Source organism: Mirounga angustirostris, unplaced genomic scaffold (assembly GCF_029215605.1).
Source record: "Mirounga angustirostris isolate CCGP_5_RB_7025 unplaced genomic scaffold, mMirAng1.0.hap1 SCAF_1, whole genome shotgun sequence".
In the NCBI taxonomy this organism is placed as follows: domain Eukaryota; kingdom Metazoa; phylum Chordata; class Mammalia; order Carnivora; family Phocidae; genus Mirounga; species Mirounga angustirostris.
The window spans coordinates 176,104,140-176,130,486 of NW_026991709.1; the positions used below are offsets into that span (position 1 = coordinate 176,104,140).

The following is a 26,347-nucleotide window of genomic DNA, read 5'->3' on the forward strand; positions in this document are numbered from 1 at the left end:
CAGATTGTGTCCTTTGTTCCACGTGTTATTTCTTGAACACCTCCACTGTGCCAAGTAGGGGCAGCCACTGGTGATGATGCAGGGATTGCAAAACCAACAAAGTCATGATCCTCCTGGTTCTTACCACGTGGAGGTGGAGGGTGATAAGACATTGCCAGGTCATCACACAGACGAACACACACCAGTAACAGGCTCTGCAGGCAGCCAGTGCCAAGCACCAGGGGCCCCCTGTTTGGGGCTTAGGATCCAATCCTGGTGGCCAGGCTGGGCTTCCTAACCATCCAAACACAAAGCAGTCCGCATTAGCCAGGCAGAAGCTCCAGGGCAGAAAGAGTCCTGGATTTCTAGAAAGAGCATTTCATTAATGATACTTCCCCGGGCATATGTCTCCTGTGCTCTCGCGCATCCTGAAATGGCTTGGCTTCCAGGCTGCCATCCCAAGTTGGACACTTGCTTGCTGAGTGAAAGCAGATGAAAATAATTTGAAAGTATGAAGCCAGTGCTGTGTAGATGCAGGTAGGACTACACTGAATATTTAAATAAAGAAATGCTTTGGAAAGGCATTACTAATGTTAACCATATCCTCTCCAAACTAAACAAACTAATGAAGGGGACAGGGAAGATATGTTGTTCAATAAGAAGTTTTTAAAAACGGACATTAATAAAAATAAAGGGAGGAGCCTGTGTTACCCGGATAGAGTGTGTTCACAAAGCCTAGGACAGCAGCTAGAACAAGTAGACAGCCGGAAATTTCCCCTGGACACACACACACAGCGGATGTTGCCACTGGGAAACACATTTTTCGGTGAGCTCATCTATGAGGCAAGATGAAATGAAGTGAGAGAAAAGCTTCCAGAGCTTCAGACTCTGAGTTTCTAACTCAACTAAGAAAAGGTTTAAAGGAAAAAAATCCCTGACCCAAACAAAAATCGGGGGTGGGGGGTGGGGGGAGAGAAAGCTTATGTTGCCTACAGCATCTAAAGAAAAACATTGTGCCCCATCACTGTGCTCTGCCCTTCAGTGATGGGGGTCCCTGTTTTTGCTGCCGGCAGTCTTACTTCTTTTTCTCAGATCCACACAGCACTTTGCTGAAACATAGCCACAAGTGTGTTTCCACTCAGCTGGGCACACTTGCTTAACTATACCAGAGCATCAGAACTAGAGAGAGCACCCCAGTCCTTTCTCCCCTCTGACAACTTCACTCTTTCAGAAATTTGTTGTTAGATTCTTTTTCTGGCTTTACGTTTGACATAATCAAAATCATGTACACATACTTCTCTCTCTCTCCCTCTCTCTGCTCCCCTCCCTCCCTACTTTTCTGTCTCTCTCTCTCTCTGGAAATCCCCTACATTTCCTCATATTCTAATTGCATTATCAAGTGTTGTGTTTGGATCATTAATTCCTTCCCAGATGATTTGCTCCTGGTAGGCTTCTAGCAAATTCTACCCACATCTAATAAATCATCTTAGAAAATGCTGCAGGTTCTTCTCTGTCATAGGGACTGGAGCCCACATGCTGATTCCTGTGCCCTGCAAACAGTGTTATCCTCCTTCCTCTCATGAAAGCAACCCACTTAGCTTCTTCCTTAAAACTCACAAACAATCTGACAGCAGAAGAGAGGCTTTGGCCAGCCTCTCATTGGAGTATTCCATGGCTCACCTCACTGGAATACACTCAAAGTTATTTTGTCATCTAAACAGAGTTTCTCCCAAGTGGCCACAGGCAAGGGGTCCATCTCCTCTGTGTCCCCTGCTGGAGCCGAGAGTCAGGGGGATGTCTGAGGGACCCACTACCTTGATGTGATGCTTCCATGTAACCAAAATGGAGAGCAAGAAAATGAAGTCAGGAAGTTTTAACAGTTGAGTGTTCTTATGAGGTGAAAGGATGTCGGGACATAGTTCTTATTCCCACCGTGTGGCAGAATAGTTGGAGCAGGGGATTGTGGAATTGTGTCTAGAAAGGTTAAGTTCATACTTTCCGTAAACATCTTTTATTTTTAATTTCTGTTAAGATCAACAAACTTATCATGGGCTTTCTACATCCTGGGAGTTCCGTAAAGCTCATTCTTGTAATGACTCTGCCATTCTCATTGCCCAGAATTTAATCACCAAAAAGTGAAGATTATGATAATGTGGTCATATTTTAAAGCCCTCAGTGTCTGTGAAGTTGAGAGGGAAAGTCATTTTATTCCCTATTTTAGAGGTGCTAAATATCCTAGGATGTCATCATTATTCTTTTGGTGCCATTTATAAATCACATTTATAAATCTTTGAGAAAGAAGTACCACCTTAAGTTTATTTTTGATTCATAAAGGTTCTAAATCTTACCAATTTCTGTTCCTTCCACACCTCCAGAGTCCATCATTCCTATTCACTTTCATTGGTTCTTCTTTCCAAGCCAGTATTTCCAGAATTCTGCATTAATTTCTCACAGTGATCATTCAGTAACTCCATACTCCAGTGGAGATAACTCAAAGAGAATTTATATAATCTCTTGATATAAAGTTGTCTCTGGTTGCAAGGGAACGTATCTGCAAACTGTGAATCTTTTGGCAATTCACTAAAGATATATCTGGATTCATTACTGCATATAAGCACTCCTAAATGGAATAGAATAGTCTTATACATAGGACAGATGAAGTACAAGCTAGTAGGATGAAGTGTTTTTGTCTTCTAGAAATTTTATTCAAATTTAGAAATATATCTCAGCCTAGCAGGAGAGAGACACATATTTTCTCCTCTAACCTAAATTTTCCTCCACAAATCAAGCAACAGTTTGCAATTAAAAATAGAGAATTTTGTCACAATTCAGGACAAAACAAGAGGTTAGTTTTTGTGCTTTAATCATATCAACTAGATAAGCAATGAATTGTTTTGTTGCAGTGAATTTATTTCACACACACACACACACACACACACACACACACACACCATCCCTCTCCAAAATGAGTCCATTGCCATAAGTTAAGAGAATAAAATATAGAGCCTATCTACCCACTCTGAGGATGCTTGAGTAGCAAGGGCCATCCTGCTAACTGCAGACTTCAATTCTATAATTTTCCTCATGGGGAAATGCCTGGGGATAATTAAGAGAGAAAAGAAGATCAGGAAAAATTTTCATAATAAAAATGCTGGAAATCGGGTGCCTGGGTGGCTCAGTCATTAAGCGTCTGCCTTCGGCTCAGGTCATGATCCCCAGGGTCCTGGGATCAAGCCCCATTGGTCTCCTTGCTCAGCGGGAAGTCTGCTTCTCCCTCTCCTACTCCCCCTGCTTGTGTTCCCTCTGCCACTGTCTCTCTCTGCAAAAAAATAAAATCTTTAAAAAAAATGATGAAAACTACCCATCATAATACCACTTTGAAATGTTGATGTCCAATAAAGATTAAAACTAAAAATCTGGGAATTGTGTGATTAGATAGGGTTTAGAACAGTTCTAAAACATCAATCATATGGGAAGCTCATGTGAAGAGCAAGGGGCTTCCCCTACTGAGGCTGAGGACTGTGTCCCATTTTGCAGAAAGAGTTGTTGAAATACAAGATGGAGTGGCTTTTTTAACCAGTTGGCACAGTAAACCATTATTCCTCCTATAATCTAACCTCAATATGGTTCTCCAGCAAAAGAATGGACATGTAGGACTCCAGAGTCCTAGGAAGCAGAGGCTCCAACAAAATGGTAGCTTCCACTGGACAGAAGCAGCAGATGGTGACATGATGCTCTCACTGTGCATTTACAAGAGAGCCCCAAGAAGGAACCATGATTTAGGATCCAGGACATTACAGGGAGTCTGTAGTCAAGGGGGAATCCAGTAGCAGGACAAGGAAAATTCTTGGGAAGCTTAGGATCTGCCTAGATCCTTATTCATTTCATGTTTTTTAAATTTACTACTTGGATTTGTTTTGCCGTGATATTCACACCTCGAGTGATTTATCTTAGCAAAGCAGGCTCTTTTGGAGTTAAGAAACCAAGTTCAAGCTCCCCAGACTACCATTTAATAGTTCTATGACCTTAGGCAAATCACTTACCCTCTTGAGTCTCAGCTTCCTGTGAAAATGGAAATAACTCAAAGGGTGGTTGAGAGGGTCCCACTTCCTAAATCTCTCTTTGTTCCCCCTGGGCCACCTCAGACACCTCTTACCTAGTCTCTCCCATTGCAGTCTTCACACTTCACCTGCTAGGGTCATGTTTCTAAGAGGCAAACCTGAATGTGTATCCTCTTTGTCTGGTTAGTTCTCCACCCACCCCTTTTTAGTTGCGTCAGATTCAAAGCCCTTTCTGTGGCCTCCAGTGGTCAATGTGGTCTGCACCTGCCCACCCCTCCAGTCCTATCACATAACAGTCTCTATTCCACTTGTTCTGATGCTCAGTTGTGCCAGGTTTTCCCCCAGCCACAGGACCTTTGCACATGCTATTCTTTCTGTCTGGAATATCCTCTCCCCTTTTTCTCCCCATGTAAATCCTGTCTATTCTGCTGATTTGTGCTCAACATCTCTTCTTCAGAGGATCCCCCTCATCCCAGTACCAGCTCCCTCCCCAACCCCAGCCAGGTTCTCTTTCCTTCTCTCAGATCATTTGCATCTGTCTCCTTCACCAGACTATGAACTTACTGGGGCAGCTCCCATTTCTGGTTTTGCTCACCAGTGCACTGGCCACCCCAGGCAGGGTACTGGGCACATGGTCATCACCAGTATTTATTAAATCAGTAAGCACAGGAATGAGTGATTGAATATAAAATGCCTAAGCACAGTGCATGATACATAGAAAATATTCTGAATGAATAACGATGTCTCACATTTCTAGGAAGTAAAAGGTAGGATCCCTACCATCAAGGCGGTTATATTTCAAATCCCAGCCATGCTTTCTAGTTTTTCCCTGGTTTGGATCTTTTAAGAATGCTATTTAGGAAATCAGAAGTGTTTGAGGTGATATATCATAATTTTATTGAGAAAGATAATTATGGACAAGCCAACTAATGGTTATTGTGTGAAAACAAAAGAAAAACTCGCCCATTCTCTCAACATTCAGTGCCCGTTTCATTTTCATGGTGGTACTAGGCCCTTCCCAACCGAGTTTTCTTTTAACTGCTAAGACCACAAGGTAATCATTTACAACATTTTCTTTAAGGATTCTATCCCAGTCATTTTCATGGAAATTTTACTACTAGTTTGCAATGCAGGAGCAAAAATTAGTTTTTATCTATGTCCTATATGTCATAATTTTGTTTCTTGGAAGAAAACAGAAAACAAACAAAAAAGGTTCCAAACCACTGTTGAAGTAACACTAAAAGTTTAAGACACAAATCCACAAGAGCCAGAAAATTCTATGTCAAGTGCATCTGCTTTAGCTTTCATTTGTCCTGGCATGCGTCGGTTTGTTTCCTGACATTGGTGTTATATAAAGATAGTCAGGAAATTTCATTGTCTTATCGAGAGGAATAAATAAGATCCAGGTCATTAAGGTCAGTGAGCTTCTTGCAAAATTTGCTCTCTTGGCCTGGCTCCTGTAAGATTCAAGGGCTTCAAAATGTCTGATGCTACCGATTTTCTTACCGCTCAAGAGTTTTCTGTTTTAACAAAAGACTCACCTTACATTCCTCCTAGTTGTACTGTTTTAAATGGTGTCCCATCGCTGGGGCTTCACAAAATGCCTCAGGACATTTGTAGGACAAACATGCCAAAATTTGCAGGGACAACTGTGTAAGAAAAGAAATGAGAAAAAGAAAAATCGATTCGTCTGCCTTCAGCTTCTCTGCAGATAAGTAGGGAAGGGGTGGGTGAGTGAAGACTCGTGTTTTCTCACTCTGCTCATTAAATGTGTCCCATTACCAAGGTGAGTTTCTGGGAAAGGTCAGCTGGCTTAGCCACCTTGGGTCCACATGGCCCAGCTCACCCTTTCACATCGAGGTGCCAACAGTGAATGTCATTCTTGAGCGAGGAACTTTGTTTCTTCTCATCAGAGCTTTGAGTTTCTCCTCTGAGGCTGGCCTGTCCCCCCTTGTGATGATGACTCTTTTTCACTCTGCTCTCCCATCGTGTTTCCACCTGATCTTACCTTTCAGCTGAGGCCAGATAACAGTGCTCAGCTATGCAGCTCAGTGGTAAGAGGGAGAGCACATATGCTTGAACTTGGGCAAACATGGTTCAAATCCCATCTCTACTGCTTATGAGTTGCACTATTTTTAAGATGCTGCTTTTAGCAACTTGGGCTTTTATTTTCTCATCTATAAAAAACAGATAATACCTCAGACCTCACCAGTGATCTTCTTATTGAGAAGATGAGATAGGATCAGGCATAGAAAGCATTTAGCACAGTGCCTGGCCCAAAGCAGGCACGCAGTACAAGTAGTTCAGAATATCACATCCTTGAGATGGATGCTAGGATCCGTCTATGGATCCATCTGTGTCTTTCCCATAGATGTGAGTGTAACATAAAATCTTTTTTGTTGATGTTCTTACACAATTTATTTGCAGTAAAGTTTTTACTGAAATTTGGTGGCTAGAATGTTTAGGAACCACACGGGGGCTGGTATCTCCTGTGAAAGTGCTGACTATAAGCCAGACTCCCTTCACAGTGAATCTTCACAACTCCATTTACAGATGAGGCACGGGGAGAATGTGTCCAAGCTTGCAGGGTTATGACAATGGCTGACATTCAGCATTGTGCCGAGAGCTTTACTTTACACTGTTTAGCTGTTTAGTGGTTACAAAAACCCGAGAGGAGGTAAATGCTTTACTATCCTCCATCTTCAGTGGGCGTCACTGAGGCACACAGAGGTAGAGTAATTTACCCGGTCTCACATCTGGTAAATGGTAGAGCAGAGATTCAGGCCCGTGTGTGTCTCACCCCAGAGCCCAGACAGTGGTCACTCTCACCCAGTGTTACTGAGCTTGGGGTTACCACTTTCTCAGTGGGACAGAGTGCCTGGCACATTGTGGATTCTCCAATAAATCTTCAAGTGAATGAAGATAAAAAACACCTGACATTTATTGAGTGCGCACTCTGCCGGGGCATGACCCTAATGACTTTCTGTTGTATGGCCTAATGAATTCTAACAACAAACCAATGAGTTAGGTCCTCCTGTTGACCCAATTCACAGATAAGAAAACTGAGTCACCAGGAGGGTGACTTGCTCAAGACAACGTAACACATAAGTGACATAGCCTACATTTAAACTGAGGCAGTCGGACCCTAGAGCTGAAGGGTCTTACCACATGTAGAACTCCTTCCTGTTCCTACGCACCTTCATGCAGTCTCCATCAGGATCCTTGAAGTTTGAAACTTCAATGCCCATGGTCACATGAAACATCATTAAACACTTTTTTTAAAATACTCTTTTAATTTCGGCATGACAACGATTTTTTTTGATGGAGGAGTCTTCCTACATGTCCTTTTCTCTGATGATGAGAGCCTGGAGGGTAGAATTTTATTCTAAACACTGCCCTCGTCTTTGAGGAAAACAGCTAACAAATTTAAATTTATAAGATATATTTATGAGACTGATACGAGGTTTACACCAGGGAGATGGAAATGACATAATAAAATGGTTTTCATAAGGCCTTGGGTGTGATGCTTGCAAAAAAGCAACCACGCCTTTCTCCTTTGATTGGTGGCTGTATGGCTTTTATAGTAGGAGATAATGCCAATATGGATCATTAAATGCAATAAAATGGACGTGTAAAAAGAAGCATGGCTACCTCTGAACTAAGCGTGGATCTGCCGATTCAAGGTAGAAGCTGCTGGCCTCCTGTATCAAAAGTCTGCAGATATGCAAAGGCTCGCTGGCCTCCCGATTTCATCTGTAAAATGCAGGTCATTTTACATTATCTCCCCCATTGGGAAGATCACCTGAGCAAACGGATGCAGTGTGCTTAGAATAGTGGCCAGCATAGAGGGAACACCGTACCACTGTTGATGTTCTCATGATTGAAGTGTCCCAAACTCCTGCATGTTTCTTCAGCTCATCTGGCCACTCACCAGATACCAAGGTGAACAATGGAGCACAGAAAGATAATGCCTGTTCTCCCAAATGCTGCAACAGGTAGTACTAGGGAAAGAGACTTTTCCCAGCCCTTCTGGGGTAGGGATGAGGTAGCTCAGCCACCACAAAGTCCCCTCTGTGTGTCCAGAGGCCAGGTCATCACGTGCATCCACTACACCTACTCCTGACCTGGTGATGGCCCCAAGTGGGACCACGGCCAGCCCTTCCAGCACTTCAGTGGGAATTAGAAAAAGGCTCTCTTTCCTCTGAGCCCACCCTGCTCCCCTCGTCCAGGCTCCTTGCTCACAGCTTAGTCTGCACAACTCTAAGTAGGGAACCAGGAGAGAGAGGGGATATGGGGGAACAGGGCAGAGGGACAGGGAGGGGAAAAGAAGAGAGAGGGAGAGGAATAAGAAAGTGGTTAAGAAAAAGAAACCATTTTTACCTTTTCTGATTTTCTGTGGGGTCTATAACTTTGGTCTTTCTTGTCTCCTTCCCTTATATGGGAAGTTTTGTGTTTTCACCTGAAGTGGCCCCACCTTGTCTCCTATAATACAGAACCTACAGAGTACAGGAAAGCTTGAGTAGAGCCGCCTTGGTCCTTTGCAGACACTCCATGACCTTTTTGGGCCCCATGTTTTACATTGTCCAAAAAGCAGAGGATACTTTCCTTGATGCCATGTTGATCATATCAAGAATGGTGCCGTGTACAAATTTATATTGAAAATGCCTCTCAATAAATATGTCTGTATGTATGTAAAAAATACAAAACATGTATTTTCATTTGAAATTTGGAAATTTTTTTTTTAAAGATTTTATTTATTTGACAGAGACACAGCGAGAGAGGGAACACAAGCAGGGGGAGTGGGAGAGGGAGAAGCAGGCTCCCCACCGAGCAGGGAGCCCGATGCGGGGCTCGATCCCAGGACCCCGGGATCATGACCCAAGCCGAAGGCAGACACTTAACGACTGAGCCGCCCAGGCTCCCCTGAAATTTGGAAATTCTAAAGGAGACTCAACCAGACTTGTATTCAGCTTAGCTAAGCATAGAAGATCACAGAGCAAAAAATGTTGAGTTTTTGTTTAACAGTAGAAAGGACCATGAAATGGTAGCAGATGTGCCCAGTGGGGGAATGCGACTGTCGACAAACAAGTGAAGAGGTCGCTCGGGTGACCTGCTGCCTTCTGGCTGCTATACTAAGGTCTGGGTGTCCTGCGGGGGTCGAAAGACACCGGTCATGCCGTCATGGAGTTCAGAGCCTGGTGAGAGCATACAGGCAATCACTAGAAAAGTATGTGATTGCACATCAAGCAAATGCCGTGAGTTCTACTCTGTGACATCTCATTGCGTGAATATTCTCCAGCATCACTAAAGTCACGTGTAGGAATGGACAACGGGCAGATTGTTGGACCATAAGGACTGGTTGGGGTTTTTCCAGATGAGTATAAAGAAAGCCTTCTCTTATTCTTTATTTATTATTCTTATTCTCTTATTCTTATCTCTTATTCTCTTATTATCTCTTATTCTTATTCTCTTATTCTTTATCTTCTCTTATTCTTCTAACCAAGGATGGTTAGAAGCATTTGGAAAAATGTCTTCCAGGAGTGAACCGTGATGGGCCATGGAATATAATTGACCATATTTAACTGGCTTTAAACCTGAAACCATCCCGTGCTGCATTAAAGATATGACTGGAGAAGACACTGATGTTCCAAAGAACTTAGGAGTCATAGAAAGTAGGGTGATTTAGCTATAGACACACCTTGTTTCCAAGTACTCGACACTGGGCTTTCCTATAATAGATTGAGTTGCATCTTTAAATCATCACCTTTAAGATGATGTAAAAATGTGCATGTTAATTTTAAGATTCTGAGTGGTTCAGATATACTGTAGTTTAATGGACATTTGGATGTCATCACTTAAAATGGGACTTTGACATGATGACATCAAGGCTTCCAAAAGGAGAGAAACAAAATACTGTTGATTAAGGTAGATTTTTTTTTTAACCTGAAAAGAAAGCATTTTATAATTTTAGGACTAATGCTACCTTTAAAAAAACTAAGAACATGTATGATTTTTAGCCTCTTTCTTTAAGACATGTCATCCATTTTATTATTCAGAGGCTGGCAGCCAGGAATATTCTGTATTGAGGAAGTAAAGTAAGGGATTTTAAAATGTGAGATACTTAAGTTAGACATAAGGAAGGCTCCTCTAACAGGAAAGTTTCCTAGGCTATAAGTTCAGTTGTTCAGGTGACGCAGAATGTAGTAAGGTGGGGGAATCTTCCAGTTGTGGAAATACCAAACCCAGGGAAATAACATCAGGACGCATTCAGAAATTACTGTGGACAAACTCTAGTGTGGTCCGTGTTAGAAATCAAATGTACTTCTACAGGTTTAAGTGTTTACAACATAGGAATTGAGATCTATAGAAGTATAGTCTTCTTATACGTAGACCTCACATAGGAAAGTGAGTGCTTTCCACAGAAATCCATTAATTTAAACACCATTTGTTTATTAAGGCTCCTCTTCCTTCTTATTAAACATAATATCTACATTTTAGATAGGTTAACCTTCCCTTTATCAAGCCCCAGAGCAGACTATATATTTGAAATAAATTAAAACAGACAAGGAGTTTCCTGAATGAAAAAAAATTTTTACTTCAACCTAAATCAGAGCTTGAAACCTTCTACTTTTCAGTATGTTGTTTATTATTGTCTGTTGCCTCCAGTGGGATCTAAGTTTTAATTAGTTGACAACATAGGTGTGATATTTTACAGAATGAAATCACTGCCCCTGTATTTAATTAAACGAGCCCTATAAAATTTGTGTTTTAGCCAGGGGCATAATTGATAGTAGGCTGGATTTAAAATTGCATTCGCGCTTTCCATTGGGGTCGTTTGCACATGCAGTGGAAAGAGAGGTGATTGCAGTCCCTTGATCCTCAGAAACCAGATGCCTTCCCATAAATAGATACTTACTTTCTAATTTAGAGAGAGCACGGTATGTCTTTTCCAAATATTTCATATTAAAGTATCCTGATCTGCTCACAGTTAGGTTGTAGGGCACTCCGCAAGCTTTCTGGGCGCCTCTTTGGAAAGGTGACACTAAAGGTACATGAGTGACTTTCACCAGTGGCATTTCTTGGGAGATATCCGTGATCCGGCTTCTCTCTGGGTTATGCGCTCAATCTGTGTTCCAGCCTGTGTAGTCTTTGGGAGCAAACTGGCCACCTCAGCAGATCAGATCCTTTACTAGATGTCTTGGGCAAATGCTGTCCACGACACATTCCTTCTGGCCATTTCTTGAGCGGCTCACACATGCTGGGGCCTCATTTTTCTACAAAAAATTCTCCCAAGTGGCATCCTGTCTGCCAAGAGAGGAACAACTCTCGCTCAATAACCTCAACAAATACTGACTCGGGGATTGAATGACTGCAAGATGGACCAAGGGGTTGTCAATGCAGTCTGCCCCCAAATGGAAAATCCCACCCGTTTTGCGTCAGTTCTCAGGGCAATGGAAAAGACAGTCACGAGTGTCTCGTACAAAGAACAGCGAGCGTGTTACTCCGGCCTCATGGGCACCAGGCCGGAATCATTCCACGCCCACGGCATAATTGTCTTGTCCCAGGAGACCTTCCACTAAAGGACCTCTTGAAGGTTCCTTAGTGTCATGTCATATTTATGGCAGTGATGTTTGCCTTGAGACAGACTGATTGGATTTTCACCATAATTGCACCTAAGTCCCCAGGGACCAGCAAGAGCCTTAGGTGAATAACTTAAGCCTTTAATTTATAATAAAGATAAAGTTTGCAATCAGCATTTCTTGTTCCGAAACATTCCATTTACTTGGTTTTAGAGCTGCATAAACTGTTTTAAAAGCAATCTGCTCAATTGGGCGAGTTAATGATGTTTAATTTGACCGGGCCAAACGTCACCGGATGAGCATTGCCGCGCATTCCATCGGTAATTGCAGGCATCATCAGGGCCTCGCTGCTGTGTAATGTAGATGTAATGATAATCCCGGGCATAAACGGCTGTCATTCTCGGGCGGTTGACAGTGTACCGGCGTCATCCCCTCGCGAAGGCTCTCGGTGATGTGATTCCAAGATGACAGTGTAATAAGTGTTATGTGCACAAGGTAATTCAAAACAAATTTGGCTGCAAAAATGCATCATCTAGGATGGTAAACTCTCCCACCTTGTCTCATCGTCCTTTAAGAGAATGTAATGATCCCTAAAATACCCTGTCAAGAAGCTTGTGTGGCAGGGCTCAAGTCTTGTAAAATTTATCTCTTGCACCCCCAAAGCCCCGCCGGAGAATCCCAACTTGAGGACTCTAGGATATTGACGTGTATGTTGGTAGTCCAGGAACAGGAGATGGGCAGGGAGCCTCTCGGTACACAAATGTTTCTTAAGACTACCTAATTAGGCTGCATTTTGCTTCTTTGATTTATAGATTATCTTCTCCTGGGGAAATCTGACTCTTCTGGTATAGGATCCCCATTAGCACTGGTATCCTAGTAAATTTCTTATTATTTGCATGTTAGGCACTAAAAGTAGAATATCTCATTAAACTTTATAATAACCCTAAGAGGCACAACACTATAATTACATTTATTTTTGTGGACGAGGTAACTGAGACGCAGAATAGTCAAACTGTTCAAAGCCCACAGTCAGGATGGCAACCCTGCCTTGGTTTCACGCTTGCAGACCCTGTGCCCTCTGTCCCTGAGCTGTAACTTAAGGAAGGAGGGGCTCCCCTAGATTGTGCCCAGGCTTTAATTGAACTGCGTTGGATTCACATACACACATGGCACTGGGCTTCTGAAATTGTTCTCGTGGGCACAGGTGTCCAAAATGCCTTTCTGTGGAACCCAGCATGGTGGTGACGTCCTGGAGTGGGACAAGAGGTCATTTCGTGGTCACCCCAACATTCCAGGCCTCCCTTTGGGTTTACTACCCTCTTTCTTCATCCTAGGCGGTAGAGATGCTATGGATGTTGTTGCATCAACACCTTTGAATAATACCAAAAATGGGACGGATTCAGAAAAGCCTTCTTGCTTTTTGGAATTGTGTGCATAGAGACCCAGGGCAGCTGTTTGCCCCTAAGAATCCTCTTAGCTTAGACTGATTCAGGCGGGTCCTTTATGTTTCTTTTTCTGGGTACCATTTAAACATCTCCGTCTCGTAGCATTGATTTAAAAATCTACCTAAGTAATAGTTACCATCACTTTTTTATGAAAATGAGCTGATTAAGATACACTCCCAATCAGAAAAGCATTTTCACTAATTCTTTTATACAGATAGAAGGGTGTATCTAGGAACGAATCAGAATACATTCCTGCCTAATTTTACAATACATCTCTGTGATACTTACACCTACTGGGATGTTTTGGGCAGCAAGCAGTGATTTAAGTTAAAATGGTCAATGTATAAGGAATTCAGTATTGAATATGGTAAGAAATTTGGGGTTAAGAGGTCCTAAGCTTGGTTAGTTCATTTGCTCAGTGATATCATCAGAGACCCCAATTCTCCCATTTTTCTGCTCCGTATCCCTCAGTATGTTGTTAATTTGGCCCCAGAGACTGGCTCTCAACATGATCCCAACTTACTCCCATGAATCCGAGCAACACATGCAGATGATTTGCCCAGAGGCAGAAGAGGGCCATCCCTGCCTATTTTAAGAACAAACAAAACTTCAAAAGCTCCCTAGCAGATTCCTCATCTTATCCTTTCAGCCAGAAGTATGTTTCGTGCCCATGCCTAAATCCATCACTAAAGGAACAAGACCACCATAATAAGCCAAGGTTAATCAAGCCCATACCTCAGTCTCCCCAGGAGGGAAAGCTCTCTGATCTGATGGAAAGAAAACAAAACCTGATCTCCCTTAGCTGAGAGGAAGAAGGTGAGGCAAGGGGGGATGTTTGTTGACCAGGTAGCTAACATTGTCCGGTGTTGTATTTGCAAGACCTAATCGTATATGTAAAAAGCAGACTCCTAGGATGGGTTCTTCTTTAGACACAACTAGAAGGGTCCTGAAAGAAACTCTCATGTTCAGTCCTTTTTGGCACAAGACCTGGTACTAATGTATGACTAGAGAAAGCACAGATTAGAGAGATCTTGCAGGACCCATTCAAAAGTCTTCATGTCTGAGGGCACCTGGGTGATCCATTCGGTTAAGTGTCTACCTTCGGCTCAGGTCATAATCTCGGGGTGCTGGGTTGGAGTCCTGAGTGGAGTCAGGCTCCCTGCTCAGCAGGGAGTCTGCTTCTCCCTCTGCCCCTCCCTCTGCTCACACGCACACACTCTCTCTCTCAAATAAATAAAAACTTAAAAAAAAAGCCTTCATGTGTGAGTTCATTGGGAGTGCTACTGCCTTCAGTACAAGCCATCCCTTGTGACCACCGAGGGCAGAAGACGAGCTTGGCTAGCTGGCGGTGGCCACACCCACATCTCCTACACGTGCTGTCTGTGGCATTAATTTAACCAAGGGACAAATTGACTATCACAGTGTAAGTTCCTGTATTACTTGACCCCTGGAGTCAGGCAGTAATGGAAAATACGGCTCAGAGAGTTCTGCCACAGCACGAATTTCGCAGATCTCCAAGTTGCTGTTTAACCACCACCCCCTTCCCTCCCAACCCAAGACCTCAGCACTCTGGGCTCCGAGCAAGGAGGGGGTCAAGATGGTCAGCTGGTTCGGAAAGCTGGAAAGAATTCCTTTGTGTCCGTTTGTCCTCTTCTCAAAGGAAGAGGGAAGACAGTTGTGATTTTTTTTTTTAAGATTTTATTTATTTATTTGACAGAGAGAGAGACAGCGAGAGAGGGAACACAAGCAGGGGGAGTGGAAGAGGGAGAAGCGGGCTTTCCGCTGAGCAGGGAACCCAATGCGAGGCGCACGATCCCAGGACCCAGGGATCATGACCTGAGCCGAAGGCAGTCACTTAACGACTGAGCCACCCAGGCGCCCCGACAGTTGTGATGTTAAACCCTGGTGTTCTCAGTCCTCCAGGGTAGAGGATGGAAGAGTTTGGTGCTTCAGCCATTCACTTACTTACTGGTGCACTTGAGTCATTTCGTAGCCCCATAGTTCTTGTTCTGCCGAACTCCCTTGTGTTGCAAGTAAATTACTTAAGTAGATTGAATCCAGATCATTAATAATCTCCACCAACATGATGCACTTGGGCTTCATTACAAGGAAAGAGTCTGACATCTATTCAACCCAGCAGTTGTTTACAAGATACTCGGTCCTAAGAGTTCTTTTCCCTGTAGGGCCGGAGTGAAGGGGCTTAGCAAAAAATAGAAAAACGGCTGCATAATCAATACTCGTGTTTTGCTCGGACACAGAGAAACCCAAAGTGCTCTCTGCCTCAGAGGATGGACCTAATTGTCAGTGTGCTTTGAAGTACAAGATACTGGGGGACTAAGGGGAGGATGCATATGCCCAACAGGAAAAGGTTCAGTGTTCATTTTGACATTTATAAATAAATACTAAAAACATGCCTATTGAAAAAATGGAGTATTAATCTAAGAGATTTATGTTCAAGAACTCCTATGTTAAATGACATGAATTTGTCAGTGTTGCTCTCCAGAGATTTGAGAAGCTCAGGAACTTTTGCCGAAGTATAGTCTGAAGAGTATGGTTCCTGTATGATCATTTTGTATCTGACTTTAAAAAGCAAGCCAACCCCCTGGGGAATAATATTGAAGTATGTCAGAGCCTGGTAACGTTCCTGCAGTGCGGTCATTAGACATTACCAAACTACTGGAACATAATACCCTATTCCTTTGCTGTGGGGGATGGGAGGGCAAGGAAAATTAGAGTTGGACTAAGAGGTTGCTTGGAATGACTTCATTTTCTAGAAATAAGGTTCTGGCTTCTGTTTCGTCTTGTGTAAGCTGTGCTAAAGATAGCCACACTGAGTTAGTTTGGATTGGATGCCGCATCCAGGATTCTTTCCAATGGTACAAAGTTGTGACCCACCACTAACTAGCTGTGTGACCTCATGTGGTTAATCTGAAGCTGTTGTAGGAGGGAGATGAACATAATATTGGCTCTTCCAACTTCCCAGACCGTGTTGAGGGAAGTGTTAAGTGGTAGCTTCAGGTCAGTCATGCGGCAGACAGTGGACACTCAGTAAGTAAAGCCTCTTGGGGATGCGGTGGCGGCTCAGGCTGTACACGGTGGGAAACAAGATAGCAATTAATTTCCCACACATCGGCCAGAATGCCAGCCATTTCTAGACCTCCTTGATACCTGCCATGTCCACCTACGGCCTGGATTATCATTTACTTAATATATTTGATTGACTTTAAAAAAAAAAAAAAGCAAAGCAATTTATTTAAAAAGGAAACTTCATATCACTTCCATAAAAGGAAAGCTAATGTCACCTGACATAATACACCCCATTAACACATAACAATGTAATTAAATTCTAGTTAGTTATTATTGCCTGATAAAGGCTCTGAGCCCGGAGGCTGCTCTTTTCTCTCGCAGGCAAGATTAGCAGGTGATGAAACTGGGTTAAAGACATTCCAGTAGGAAGCCAAGACTTCCCCACTGTGAGATTTATCATTTAATACCAGATCTGTATCCCTCCAAACCCACTCCCATCCCACTAGGCATTCCTTAGGAAACCTAAAACAGAATTGGAATTCTCTGACACCCTCAAGTTGTTCTTCCTTTTGGCTTGCTTACACAAGAGCACACTCTTTCCAGCTTCTGCTTGGCTATGATCCTCTCTCACCCTAAATATTTGTCCACAGGTCAACGGTAAAGACTTATCCAGAGCGACTCATGACCAGGCTGTGGAAGCTTTCAAGACCGCCAAAGAGCCCATTGTGGTGCAGGTGTTGAGGAGAACGCCTCGGACCAAAATGTTCACACCTCCGTCAGAGTCGCAGCTGGTGGACACGGGAACTCAAACCGACATCACCTTCGAGCACATCATGGCGCTCACCAAGATGTCCTCTCCCACCCCGCCTGTGCTGGATCCCTATCTCCTGCCAGAGGAGTAAGTCACATGGTCTTATGGCACTAATGTGTTAAGCATGGTAAAAAAGTCCAGTGAAGTTGTTTTCTTTTTCCATGTGGTGAAAAACATTAGCAGGTCTTATAATTTTCCTCCAGGTTGCCCGTGTTTAACTTTATTGTTTATAGAGGCAGTCAATTGAGTCCTGCTCAAAACCGCTCTGACATATTAATTACTTTATTATAACCCTGGAGCGGAGTTATTCAAATTATATTCTAAGAACAAAATTACTTACAAATGTCATAAAAGTTATTTCAGAATAAAATTTAATCACCGCAAAAGGCAATGTGAAGATTTTGTGTTATAACTAGAGGGAATGCTGATGGTTCTCTTAAATAGACAACAAAGTAATTCGGGAGTGTAAAGAGAGCCCTGAAGGGTGTGCATTCCACTTTCTGGGGTCTCGTTTCAAACCTGAATCCGTGTTAATAAGCCCACACGTGCCTCATATAAGTGCTGCATTTACCAATTAAGTTAACAGCTGTGATCCAACACCCCACACGAATTACTTTACACATGACTCTCCTCTTACCTTACTTCCTGCCAGAGAGAGAGAGAGTGGAGCTCAGAGCCTTCAAGTCAGATGAGCCTGATGCTCAAACTGATAACTAGCCAGGCAGCTGGGGCAGTTCACTTTATCCCCATTTCAGTGTAGGAAAAATAATAATAGAACCCAGTGTGTAAGAGTGTTGGGTTAGAGGAAATAATGTGTGGGAAGTTCTCACCATGACATATGGTAAGCACTCAGGAGAGAGCAGCAATCATTAATTTAGTGAGTGAGATGAAATATCTAGGGAAAAAATGAAGAGCGAGAAATTTTCTAAGATAGACCACTGGCTGAGAAGATGTCCACTTTACTGTAGAGCTTGGAGCACGTGATTTTGCCTGTGTGAGGACAGGATGTCCCCTTCCCCGCCTTAGTCTCTCTAGGTGACAAAGAGTCACCCCTGGCTCTTACTGTCTTGTTCCTGATTCCATCACTGATGTGATGCTTTATTTCCAAGGGCATTTTACCTCTCCCAGGGCAAACCTCTGAGTGCTACCTGTTGGGTTTCTGTTAATAACTCAGTAGCTGGAGTGAGCCCACGTTTCCTGTGGTTCCACCAGCTTCCAGACAGAGGCTTGCCTTTCATCCCATGGTGTTACCCGATAGCTGTCATGGGAGTCCAGGACTAACTCCCCAGGCCTAACAGTGGGGAAGGGGAAAGAAAGGGTCCCCTCTCTGACATCCACGCTCAGCGTGCACAGGAGTATGCAAAGAAGATGGGTCTTTCCATGCAGTGAGGAAGTGCATACACACCTGTTCTCCTCAGCTTAAGTCAGCAGCTGGACTGAGAGGCAGGTCTGGCTCACCTCGACTCCCAGCTCTTAGTCACACAACTACTCTGTGGCATCCCAGTTGATCCTATGAAAGAATTGCCCGACTCACTGAACCATCATCATTTAAGCCAGTTCTTCGACTTTATAGAGCAAAACTGCCTCTCAGTATTGATGAGGCCTTTGCAGCAGCTCCCGCCTCTCAGATGTTGAACTGTCACAGTGATGGGCCTTTTAGAAGCCAAACCCTTAATTTCCTCTTAAGTCTGGTTAACATGACATGACCTAACCCCAAGGGGCAACTTGAGAAATGTCAGTAGAGTCCAGAGGTCAGGCCTCTCCAGGTTCTGGCTGCAAGATCAAAGCATAGTAAAGAGTGCGCATCGGGATAGAAAGGGGAATGTTAACGTGATGCTTGAAAGCCCAGGCCTTCCAACGGCATCCTCCAGTACTAAAAGCCCCTTAAGTGCTGGCAGGAAATTTACCTGATAGGTCCAGAAAATTGAAAGCCAGCCCTTGTTTGACCATGTCTGATCTGATGTTTCAAAACTAAGTGCCTGGGAGGGAAGACCAGAGCCCATTGATTGCTGTGCTGACCTTTGAGAACAAGATGCTTTGAGTCCCCAGTCAAAAATCAGGCTGAAGCTTTCCACCCACGTCTGGGACCTTCCAGAGCTGCTGACTGAGCCTGTTACGATTCCCACTGCCTCCTCTCCTAGAGGTTCCAAAGAGGTGGTAGCTTCTGGAAATAGGGTTTCCCATATGTTGTGCTAGAGAGACTCAAGCTTCTGTTCTCTGAGCAGTGGGTGTGTATGCTTATATACATGTGCCTTTTACACGTGCATGTATGTAGTACCTTCATTCATTCATTATCTACATATATGTGCGTACTCGGTTTTCATGTCAAACCTAGTCCTTGTCGTGGAACAATCAGAGAAGTTTGGGAAGACACTGTCCTAGATGAAAGCATCGTAGTTTCGGTCCTAGCCCTTTGGACCGGACTCAGAGGCCAGTACATATCCTTGAGTGTTGCCTGACATCCAGCCTTTTTCTGCCCAAAGAGAAAATCTAACAGTGAAGCAATAAGCGGGAAAGGGGAATGTGTCTGCTCTCTAGAGACTGAGTGAGAAATGAGTCCCTTTGACTCACATGACTAGTCGGCAAGAGGATGGTCACTGGGAGCAGCAAGGGCAGTCCCGCTGTCACCTGCATCTTCTTTGAGGAGGATGGAAGTGTTAAACAGGGGAGGTCCTGACGCTGCTGAGAAGCATGGCCAGGGAGAAGTGGGCTTAGGCAGTGCCCCAACCCTGAGAACTGGGGCCACATCACAGCGGGCCCAACGAGGTTGGGAGGATGAAAGGGGGGACTTCCAGCCGCAAGCAGGCTGCAAAGGTCTTTCTTCTGTTTTCAGGCACCCCTCGGCCCACGAGTACTATGACCCCAGTGACTACATTGGAGGTGTCCATCAGGAAATGGACAGGGAGGAACTGGAGTTGGAGGTAAGAACATCTTTGTCTCGATTTAGGAGCCATTACTAAGACTAACAAGTTCTCTATGAGCATACATGTAGTCTATGGATGTTAGTGAAAGAGCCACTTTCTTTTAAAAGAACCACTTTCAGTCATGCCATTTAAAGGCATAATTTGGCTTTTCTTCCCTACCCCCCCCCCTTTCAGAATAGAACAACGTTACAGCCTGATCCCAAAGCAGAAATGTAGGGTTTTTTTGTTTTGTTTTGTTTTTTATTAAAATTACTTAAAAGATAGGGTAGTGAGTCCTGTTGTGGATCTTTGAACTCATATTATCTCCTCTCATCAGGCTCTAAACTCCATCCATTCTTGTAACTACAGTGAGCTTCCGCACCTTTCTCCTCTCACAGTCATCATGACTTTTACTCAAAGGCAAGAGTAGATGGATGAATAGGGTAGGTGGTAGCCCACACCAGCACAAAACGGTTTGCCCAACATTTTATAACACTGAGCTTGAAAAAAATTAGCAAATCCAAAACTCTCCTTATTTGAGGCCAAATATGACTCAGATAGGATTCTAGATGATGCATAAGGTCCTATTGGCCTCTGAGGGTTTTTAAATTTATTTTTATTCAAGTATCACTAACATACAGTGTTACGTTAGTTTCAGGTATACAATAGAGTGATTCAGCAGTCCTATAAGTTACTCAGTGCTCCTCATGAGAGGTGTACTCTTCATCTCCTTCACCTGTTTCACCCAGCCCCCGAGCCACCTACCCTACAAGACATCAGTTTACAGAGTTCCAGCTCTCATTTGTCTTTTAATAAGAGAGATCGAAAATAGAGACAAGTCACCTTTCAAGATGTACTTCCTTACACTTTCGGGCAAACATTGGTTCCTCTATTTTATTGTGTTTTCGAAAAATGCAAGAGCATTTTTTTCAGAACTGATTTTACAGACTAGGATAATCGGGTACCTTTTAGAAAGATTGCTGATGTCAAGCGTGAGGCCAGCGGGTTGCTGAGAGCTAGTAGGTTGCGGGGCAGTGAGCGAGGCGGCAGACGAGTGGAAGGTGGTCGTGATCATCGAGCTCTCCTTTACAGTTACCGAGGGTTTCTGTGCCCTGAGAGGGGACAGAGATCAGTCCCCGGGTTCAAACACCACCTTCACTGGCTGCTCCCCTACAGCCTGATGTAGAGTCCTAATGCACTCGGGGACGTTGTTTGGAAAATTTAAATTTCCTGCTCAACGCCTACGGTCTGAACTGGAATGGTGGTCATTCTGGCTCAAACCTGCCACCCTCCCCATGCGCCGCCCACCGTGGAACTCAGTACTCGCCGTCCCCTGACTGATGGCTGCATGAAACGTAGCCTCGTGTCTTTCAGAAAACCAGGGACTCTGCCTATCATTTACAACTTCCCCTCTCACCACCTTTGGGGGTAGTTCATGAAGCAGCCAGTGCCTCCCCCAGGACACTCGTTCTTAGCATGTTAACACACAGTGTGTGCAAATGGGGTTCCACGTCAACCGTGTTTGAGAAGTGTCTGAGTAAACCACAGTGAACAGATTTTGTCCCAGAGGACTTCTCAGTCCTGGATATGTTTAAGAGCACAGTAAATGCCCTGGGGAAGGAAAGCAGATACAGTAGACAGCATTACTCCCAACATATTTTTGTTTGATCTAACAACTTCTCTTTGGCCAAGTACCTCTTAGCATTTCCTGGGTCTAGAATTCTCAGGAATAGTGCTTTACAAGAAGAAGGGCTACTTAATGATGGTTCCAGGACAACACTGCTTTTTGATCATCAATGTAACTGTGACAAAGTAGAGATCTTTAAAAAGCTATAAAATATCTCAGGAGCTAGATTTACAGAGTGTAACTGACCCCTGAACAACACAAGGACTAGGAGGGCTGACCTCCTGCACCATCAAAATTCCACGTCTAACTTTTAACTCTCCAAGAATTTAACTATTAGCCGACCGTTGACCAGAAGCCCTCCCAATAACGTAGACAGTCAATATACGCCGTATTCTTACAGTTGGGTAAGCTAGAGAAAAGAAAAGAGAAAATATATTTACAGTACCGTATTGTATTTATCAAAAACAATGCACATGCAAGTGGACCCACGCAGTTAAAACCCATGTTGTTCAAGGGTTCACTGTATTGTATAGACTTGGTAAGTCATGGACACCTAGTTAAACCTGACTCCATACTAGTGATCTATTTTACTGTCTAACACCTCGGAGAACCTGATGGAATCTAGGGTTTCTTCCTGGAAAAAAAGGCTCGTGTCTAAAAGGGTTTGCAGGTGCTTTCTGGAAGGTCACAGAACTCCCGCGGTATCTGCCCCATTTGGCCCATTCTGCCTTACGATTTTTTTTGTTCTTTCCGCATACCAGCAGAACCACTGTTTGCTTTCTGTTTTGCTTTAACCCAACTCAACTCACTTTAAGTGAGGTGAATTTGTTTTAAAGGCAGTGCACTATGACTGCCTCAGACAGGAAATCAGCATCAGCTGCCGTAAATGGAAGGCACTGCACAGTAAATACAGGGGGCCCAGGCAGTGTTCTCAACTCCTGGTGCGCATCATCGGCGGTGCCTGGTGAGGGCCAGGGGCTGGGGGCTGGTTCGCCTCTCTCTCTCAGGAGATTGGCAAGTGTTAAGTGTTCAGACTAGCCCAGACTGAGTCCGCCTTCCTAAAGGTAATAACTTTCTCGGTGCGAACTACCTTAGAGCCTCTTGCTTTTGGTAGAAGCCACTCTAAACCAGTTCCCTAGAACCTTGTTTCTCCAAGTGACACAGCATCACCCTGGGAGTTGGCAGGAAATGCAGAATCTTGGCCCTCAGAGCTGCTGAGTCAGAACCTGCATTTTAACAGGATCCCCAGGTGCCTCAATGCACATTCAAGTTGGAGGGGCCCAACCTAGAGGTAAAGAAGTCCAAGCTTCCATTTGTTCTTGTCATGGGTCAAAGCAGCAAGACTTCGGTTGTGCGTTCCATTCGGCACAGACGTCGTTCTTTTCATGAGTAAAAAGCAGAGACAAACAGCCCAAGAATTTAGAAAATCAGTTGAGTGTTCTAAATTGCACCTTTGATGCCATGAGACTTTACATCCATGATTATTTTCATTTCGACTTGCCCACTTCGAGCATCTGTTAACACTGAATACGCTGGTGCTAGAAATGCAAAATCAGGAAGTCACCACCCTGCCTGCCTTTAAGGAGTTCATGTCCCTTGAAGTTCCTAAGCCCTTAGGCTTGTTAGACAGGTACTTGTCATCTCCTAAGAAAGCCAAAATATGGTTATGGGTCCACGCCAGGCAGGAAGGTTGCTTTCACCTCTGGACTTTTGTCCTTAGCAGCTGAGATGTCACCAAGTTGTCTTTGTTAACTAAGCACATCTCATAAAGTGAACCGGGTGGTTTGGGATAAGAAGCCCATCCCAAGTCCTGTGGGGAAGGCTCAAAGTCTTCCTGAAGCCCAGTGTGGCCGCTTACCTGGAGGGAGCCTCCCATAGAGAACAGTGTAGGTCCAGTACCGCCCCATTTCAGAGGCACGTCCTCGGACGGTAGTCTGGTCAGCTCCAGAATGGTAATAAAGCAGCCTCAGTGCGGGGATGGAGTTTCCTAAAGCAGACCCAGTTTTTAGGGAGATTGGCACATATGTGTCATCCATGCTTCTCACCAGATTTCGTAGAATAGTCCACACTCTGTCTCTGTGATGTTCCATCCTCTTCTCTTCCCCCCGACTCTGGGGTTAGATTACAAAAAGAGCAGGTGTGTTTTGAGTTAGGGAGTCAGTCTCAACACACCACTCATCATCTGAGTTGAATGAGATCAACATCCACTGAAAAGTAACTAGTTCCATGGATATTATATAGGAGGAAAATATATGAGTGTGTTGGGATATTATAGAAGCAAATGCACAGAGAAAAACAGATGTTCTGTCTTTTAAAGCACACAAAATGATCATATTTAGGTAAGTGTCAAATCCCTGTTATTGTGAAACTGTGTAAAGCTAAAAAGATTATACCCAAGTGTACCCAAGGGTTGAGCAGCCACATAATTACCCATAAATTTTCAGGTACTGAACACCTGCTCTAGATCTTCCTGGAGGCAATTAAGAAGGAAAATAGATGTCTGAAGAAGGCTTTTTCCTTAATCTATCGTGTTAATTTCCCAGTTGATTCATCAGTAGCCTCCCCCTCCAGGCTGTGAAGCTACCCTCACCTATGTTGTGTTTTGATGATGTCATTTTGAGGGGAGAAAAGAGAAGAAAAGCTACAGTTTCAACAGGGAGACTAAAATGACCTCCAAACCTGGTTTCATCGAGTAACCTAAGTAGATCACTAGGGAATTGAGATTGTCCTGGAGACGATGCAGGATGCCCCAGCCAATCTATACATTTGTCTTTAGCCTTTAAGGCACAGCTCAAGAACTCCTCCAGGAAACCTTTCCTGGTCAGCCCTGCCCTCACTGAGTTGGCCTCCTCACCCTGTTCCCAGTACAGTCGGCGCCTGCCCATTCTTTGTACTACCATCTGCACACCAGGACCTTCCACCTGCTCTGCTCTCAGCCCACAGGGCACTTGCCCACATCCTAGCATGGCCCCGTCCGGCTCCGTCTTTTGTCCACAACGTCACCTCCAGAGAAGCTTCCCAGCCACTCTGTTTAGAGCATCCCTACCCCAACAGTGCCATTTCCTACTTACTAGCTCCCCCACTAGAATACAAGTTCCTGAGAGCTGGGCTCTTGTCCAGCTCATTCATGGTTAGGTGCCTAGTCAGTCCTTGGCACATGGTAGGTAACCCATAAACATTTGTTGAGTGAAGGAATAAATGCCTTATTACCCTATCTCAAATGAAGGTTCTTGAAGGGAAGTACGGCCTCTTTAGAGACACCTCTGTGTTGCACATAGCCTGCCCCATGCATAGATATAGAAAGAGTGGAGAGAATTTAAAGAAATCTGCACAGCAGTTCTGAACTGATAAGGTAGAGTTATGCTTCAGTGACCCGTCTTCCTGGTGTGGGATAAGCCATTGAAATTGGTCTTTGGGATCCCCTCTGATTAAAGTGGCTGACTTTGAAACAGAAAGCTTGAATCACCCACGTGGAATGGCCCCGTTAATTCTCATAATGGGGCTCTCGTTTCAGTTTCATCTGAAATGTCAGGCTTAGCAGTTCATTTTTATCCAACAGTCCCATCTAGACCAGTAAGCAACAGGACACCAGTGGTGGGGGGGCTGTAATCCAGATAATGCTAATACATTACTCATACCAGTTTGATTAATGGTCTTCTCTGAAATCTTATCTCCATCATCACAGACGGATAAGTATTGATAACCTCTAAGCTTTCAGTGATGTGCTCAGTTGCGTAAGGCTCTGCCTTTAGCTTCCAGGCAGAATGCAATGTTGAGAGGGTACGAGCCACCCAGTGAGTTTGGAGAATTATCTGCTAAGGCCCCCAAATATCATATCTGGTTAGGAAATTGTAGAACAGCTGAGACGTGTCAGAGACATGAATTGACTTTCCCAAGGTTGCCTGGCTTGCTCATGGCACAGCCCAGGAGTGTTGTTCATGTGGATTTTTTCTTTTTTCTGCCTTGGAATCTTAAGCTCATTCATTCAGTTCTGAGCCACCTACTGTGCACTATATTAGGCTGGACCCCTTTTTTTACTTCAAAACTCATTATTCAACTATTGCCTTAATATAATCTTGATAAGCAACCAAGGTAAAACTCAGATTTATACACAGCTAAAACTGTAGCAGTTCTTACAGCATTGTTTTTCAAGAGCTTCTGAAAACTTTTTATGGTTCACTCTTGGCTTAACTATGAGCAGCCAGGCTCTTCTTTATGATGTTGAACCATCCCTTGGAAACTGAGTGACCATTGCTAAGTTACACCATATGCCTTCGAAATGAAACTTTTCCAGTTTTTGTTTAGCGTTCCTCAGAAGATCCAGGTAACACGAGGAAATGTTATAGCCCAAGCCATCCTATCTAATATCAATATCAAGAACATACCTGGAGTAAACTCCAGAATATCCTTTCCTTTCCTACTACTTGACACGTAATATCAGCCATTTGTCTATCCTGTACCATTCATCCTTTTTAAAACCGATCCATTTCTAAGATAGAACCAGACCATTTCTAAGAGGACTACCCCTAATCTAGAATTACACTCCCATTCTTGAATCTGTTCTAAAAAATCAAGTCCTAAAGTTTGCTTCACAGCCAACAAGAATTGGGGGTGGAAGAGGAAGCTTTAACATACTCAGGGCAACTGTTTCAGATGAGAACTCTGCCCTGTCGTGTGTGTGTGTGTGTGTGTGTGTGTGTGTGTGTGTGTGTGTGAGAGAGAGAGAGAGAGAGAGAGAGAGAGAGAGAGATGCCAGAGCCAGCTTCTCATCCATGTCAAGGATGGAATCCAGCTTTTCCAGTATTTAAGTCAAACCTGACCAAAGTGAGAATGTGACTGTCGCCATGACAGTCTGTCCTGGGAGGATTTGCAATGGGATTTAAAGGCTAAATGCAGTGTTGGCTAAGTCTTTCT

The 26,347-nt window shown here is 43.9% G+C and overlaps 1 protein-coding gene across 4 annotated transcripts in view; it reads left to right on the plus strand.

Moving 5' to 3' along the window:
- Positions 1-26,347, plus strand: part of PDZRN3 (PDZ domain containing ring finger 3) — a 239,523-nt gene that overhangs the window by 202,563 nt on the left and 10,613 nt on the right. For all 4 annotated transcript variants that reach the window (XM_045861956.3, XM_045861957.3, XM_045861958.3 and 1 more), the window contains 2 exons: positions 16,743-16,990; positions 19,737-19,824. In XM_045861956.3, coding sequence (XP_045717912.2) covers positions 16,743-16,990; positions 19,737-19,824 — 336 coding nt within the window. The remainder of the gene's footprint in view (positions 1-16,742; positions 16,991-19,736; positions 19,825-26,347) is intronic.